Below are 5,766 nucleotides of genomic sequence, written 5' to 3'. Positions count from 1 at the left end.
AACTAATTAAGATGGGGCTTCCTTCTAGCAAGGCACGAATGTGAGGATGAAATGAACGGAATCAAAGCAATATATTAGAGAGCTAGATCCAGCTAAGTACTTTTTTTATTCCGTAACAACATTATTTTAATCAAAAAATTCATCCAAGAGTGCACTATAAATGGGGATAGCAATAGTATCACCACCCAAGCTACAAAGTAGTGGTCTCAACCTCTGTTTGCGTTAATACATTTGAAATACATACAATGGGACAGCCAAGGCTGCTTTATGCCTTGGCACTTTACCTTGCCGTCACAACGGTGGTAGCCACCGATTCTAATTACAAGTATACATCAACCCCACCACCATCTAAATCACTATCACCTCCATACATGTACAAGTCTCCACCACCACCAGTCCATTCTCCACCACCTCCTTACATATATAAGTCCCCTCCACCACCAGTCCATTCAACACCACCACCCTACATCTATAAGTCCCCACCACCACCAGTCCACACCCCACCTCCTCCATATGTCCACAAATCTCCACCCCCACCAGTCCACTCCCCACCTCCACCATATGTCTACAAGTCTCCACCACCACCAGCCCATTCACCACCTCCTCCCTACAAATACAAGTCCCCTCCACCACCAATCCACTCCCCACCTCCTCCATATGTCCACAAATCTCCACCCCCACCAATCCACTCCCCACCTCCACCATATGTCTACAAGTCTCCACCACCACCAGTCCATTCACCACCTCCTCCCTACAAATACAAGTCCCCTCCACCACCAATCCACTCCCCACCTCCTCCATATGTCCACAAATCTCCACCCCCACCAATCCACTCCCCACCTCTACCGTATGTCTACAAGTCTCCACCACCACCAGTCTATTCACCACCTCCTCCCTACAAATACAAGTCCCCTCCACCACCAGTCCACTCCCCACCTCCTCCATATGTCCACAAATCTCCACCCTCACCAGTCCATTCTCCACCCCCTCCCTATAAATACAAGTCCCCTCCGCCACCAGTCCACTCCCCACCTCCTCCATATGTACACAAATCTCCACCCCCACCAGTCCACTCCCCACCTCTACCATATGTCTACAAGTCTCCACCACCACCAGTCTATTCACCACCTCCTCCTTACAAATACAAGTCCCCTCCACCACCAGTTCACTCCCCACTTCCTCCATATGTCCACAAATCTCCACCCCCACCAGTCCATTCTCCACCCCCTCCCTATAAATACAAGTCCCCACCACCACCAGCCCACTCCCCACCTCCTTCATATGTACACAAATCTCCACCCCTACCAGTCCACTCCCCACCTCCACCCTATGTCTACAAGTCACCACCACCACCAGTCCATTCACCACCTCCTCCCTACAAATACAAGTCCCCACCACCTCCAGTCCACTCTCCTCCTCCTCCACATGTCTACAAGTCCCCACCACCACCAGTCCACTCCCCACCTCCACCATATGTTTACAAGTCTCCACCACCACCAGTCCACTCCCCACTTCCTCCATATATCCACAAATCTCCACCCCACCAGTCCATTCTCCACCCCCTCCCTATAAATACAAGTCCCCACCACCGCCAGTCTACTCCCCACCTCCTCCATATGTACACAAATCTCCACCCCCACCAATCCACTCCCCACCTCCACCATCTGTCTACAAGTCTCCACCACCACCAGTCCATTCACCACCACCACCTTACATCCATAAGTCCCCACCACCACCAGTACACTCCCCACCTCCTCCATATGTCCACAAATCTCCACCCCCACCAGTTCACTCCCCACCTCCACCATATGTTTATAAGTCTCCACCACCACCAATCCATTCTCCACCTCTACCATATATCTACAAGTCTCCACCACCACCAGTCCACTCCCCACCTCCTCCATATGTCCACAAATCTCCACCCCCACCAGTCCATTCACCACCCCCTCCTTACATTTACAAGTCTCCACCTCCTCCATATGTCTACAAGTCCCCTCCACCACCAGTCCACTCCCCACCTCCTCCATATGTCTACAAATCTCCACCCCCTCCTTATATTCACAAGTCACCATCACCTCCTTACATATATAAGTCCCCTCCACCACCTGTCCATTCACCACCTCCACCATACATCTATAAGTCCCCACCACCACCAGTCCATTCACCACCCCCTCCTTACATTTACAAGTCTCCACCACCACCAGTCCATTCACCACCCCCTCCTTACATTTACAAGTCTCCACCACCACCAGTCCACTCTCCTCCTCCTCCATATGTCTACAAGTCTCCACCACCACCAGTCCACTCCCCACCTCTACCATATATCTACAAGTCTCCACCACCACCAATTCATTCACCATCCCCTCCTTATATTCACAAGTCTCCACCACCACCAATCCACTCCCCACCTCCTCCATATGTCCATAAATCTCCACCCCCACCAGTTCGCTCCCCACCTGCACCTTATGTCTACAAGTCCCCTCCACCACCATCACATCCCAAACCTCATCCTCATCCTTATCCTAAGCCTCATCCCCCACATCCGAATACTCCACTCCCAAAACCCAAGCCTCATCCTCCACATCCAAAGACTCCACTCCCAAAACCCAAGTATCTTTACAAGTCGCCACCACCTCCGAAGGCTTTCTAGGCTAATGTTTTCTGTGTCATCATTATTTAAATCTGTTAGCTTATAGTATCTTGCAAAGGAGAATAAGTATTTAAAGATGTAAACGTTTGTTCGCTTCTTTTACATGGAAAATCTACTGCTATCATCTTTCATACTTACAAGCAATAAAATTAATTATATATTTAATTCTTGAGGCTTAATTTTGTTTTTCGTTGTTTTATGGTATTGTAATTTAATCCTAATCCATGTTTCCTGGGATTTAGGTTACTAACATCAATCTGATTCTAAAACGAGTTGAGAGCAGAAATGAGGAGTACAAACAGTATGCATAATTTTGAAATCCTTTATGCCAAAGAATATATTTTCCAATCGTTACTTTTGAAATGAAAATTGATACAACTTTAACCCAACCTTCCATTACAACCTCTTCATGCTGCTGGTTATAAAAAGAAAATAGTTTAATTAATTGATTTATATAATAATTTTTTTAATAAATTCTAGATCTGAATATTAGTAAACGTAGCTTTTTATTGTACTATTATATTACAACGTTTTTGTCTTAAAATATTCATCACTACAACCACAATCCTTTAGTTTGACTACATATTTACAATTTCTTTTCACTTCCCTAAATATAGTGTTCCATAAGAACTCTTTATGGTATCGTTAAGATTTTGAGAGTGTTATATCTCCAAGTTATACTTAGAGATGAAAAAATATGTTGGAGTCAAAAAGCTCACTTGAAATAATCTAAATTCGATACAATTTGAACTCAAGATTAGTTTGATACGAGCTCAACGTCCCTTCCATTCAAAACAAAATAAAAAATTGACTTTATAACTTAACTTATAAATAAAACAAAGATAAATAGCAATTATTTACTGTATAAAAATGTATTAATAAGCATTATTAATTATAATAAAATTTATTAGTGATAAAAGTAATTAATAATATATTTTTATGTTAGATTATGAATTAAAATGATTTTTTTCAAAAATAGTTAATATGATTATAATATATTTTTTTAACGTAATCATTATATATATACAAAAACTAATAATTATTGGAAATTTAGAATTTTTAAATTTAATGATTGTATTTAATACAATAATTAATTTAATAATCAAAATATAGTAAATTAATTTTATAGTTTACACACTTGATTAAATATGATTTGTTTGCAACACCGATAACATCATAACATCTATCATCTTTTATATTACTTGACATGTATATAACAAGTAATACGTAAAAGAATTATTAAAAAATTAATATTTTAGTTTTTTCAAAATTTTGTTTTTATTAAATTAAGTTTTGAATTGGGAGTTTACTTTTTACAAATTGTATTTCAGTATTAAATTTTTTTTAACTTGTGATCTACTATTTATCTTGGATTTGAGTAATAATTGATAGGTTACTAATTGGTTTTGAGTTTGAGATATTATATTTGTATTTGGTATAAATATTTTAAAATATGAGTGTGAGTTTATTTTAGAATGTGTATTGTGTTTATAGATTTAATGAAATATTTTTATTAGTCAATAATATTAATAATAATTCAAATGTTAATTTGGTAATAATATAAATAATAAATATTTTTTTATAAATAAAAAGTTTTTCAAACTCATGTTTATATATATATATTATAAATAATAATACATATATAAAAGAATTCCATATACATTTAGCAAAAATGATGAATGAGTTGAATATACTCACAGTTGTGTAACACAACCACGTTGCTAGTATGTTGCAACCTCCTTTGGATCCATTCTCTATTCTACTACAGACGACATTTTATGATCTTATATATTCACACTCACTCATGGTTTTAAAGAGTAGTTTTTCAGCAATACAATGATTTAGTAAATATTTCTCTGAATATAAATCCACCTGAGTATTGTTAATATGGTATCTTAGCCAGTGCTTCTGTCCCTCCATACCTCAACTTGATTCTGTCGAACCCTTTCCTTCTTTTATCATGCCTGACTCAGATGATAGTCCACCATCCCTCACTACCGCCCTCACCACAGATTCACAGTCACCATCCTTTTTCTACATCAAACATGTTAATGCCAGATTGGATGAGAAAGATTACCTTCTTTGGAAACAACAGGACTTGTTTACTGTTCGAGGTCATAGTCTAGAACATTTTTTCGACAGTTCCACCACCCCTCCCCCAAAAATTTCTGTCATCGCAACTGGTGAATCTATCCTAAATGAAACCTATACTCAGTTTGTTAAGCAAGATTGTGCCCTTGCCTCGTGGCTTCTGTCCACTATCAGCCCCAATATCCTGCCACAACTTATTGGTGCAAAAACCTCGACCTCCATCTGGTCTACCTTAACCCGCCTATTTTTGACTCTGTCCATTACCAAGGTGATGCACCTTTATTGCAAGCTTTGCTCTCTCGGCAAAGGTGCACTCTCCATGCGCGATTATCTCTTCCAGATTAAAGAAGTGTGAGACACCCTCGTCGCTTGTAGAAGTCCCATCTCCGACATTGAACACATTGCAACCATTTTAAATGGTTTACCCAAGTACTATAACTCATTTGTTGCTATAATCACCTCTAGTCATGAACCATATACCCTTGATCGAGCAACGACTATTCTCATGAATGTTGAGTCTTGTCATCACGACCCTCTCTGCCTTCCTCTATCCATCAATACCGCTCAAGTTATGACACCCACACCTATAGATTTTGTCTCCACCCTGCGCCCTTGGCCCAACACTTCTGGCCCATCAACTTACTCTTTCCCTTTTCCTAGTCAAGCCCAATTCTCAAGACATGTACACACCTCTCACTTAGTTCCCAGGCCACATTTCTCTTACAACAATCGTGGAAGAGGCAAGATCACATCTCGACTACAGTGCCAACTCTGTGGTCGGATGGGACACTTATCAGTGTTTTTATCGCTTTGACCAATCATTTCCAGGCATCCAACCCTTCACTCCACCTTAACCACCATGTAACATCCTATATTTTTGTTTTAAAGAATGTGAAATTGTTTCGAGTTGGTAGCTCAATGGTTAAGAGGAGATAAAGAGGGGGTGTATTCGTCTTTAAAACCCGAGTTTGATTCTCTTTCCTAGAAAATTAGTTTAAATTTTTGCTAATTATCTCCTTCCATTT

General features: G+C 40.2%; 1 protein-coding gene across 1 annotated transcript; it reads left to right on the top strand.

The window, feature by feature from the left end:
• The first annotated feature begins 201 nt into the window (after positions 1-201).
• On the top strand, positions 202-2,819 carry LOC107953084 (extensin-2). Its single transcript, XM_016888307.2, has one exon. It carries the CDS (start codon positions 246-248, stop codon positions 2,694-2,696), a length of 2,451 nt encoding a protein of 816 aa, XP_016743796.2. The 5' UTR covers positions 202-245; the 3' UTR covers positions 2,697-2,819.
• The last annotated feature ends 2,947 nt before the right edge of the window (positions 2,820-5,766 follow it).

Source organism: Gossypium hirsutum, chromosome A07 (assembly GCF_007990345.1).
Source record: "Gossypium hirsutum isolate 1008001.06 chromosome A07, Gossypium_hirsutum_v2.1, whole genome shotgun sequence".
Classification (NCBI taxonomy): domain Eukaryota; kingdom Viridiplantae; phylum Streptophyta; class Magnoliopsida; order Malvales; family Malvaceae; genus Gossypium; species Gossypium hirsutum.
Note: the sequence above shows the minus strand (reverse complement) of the source record. Positions and strands in the feature narration are given on the sequence as shown.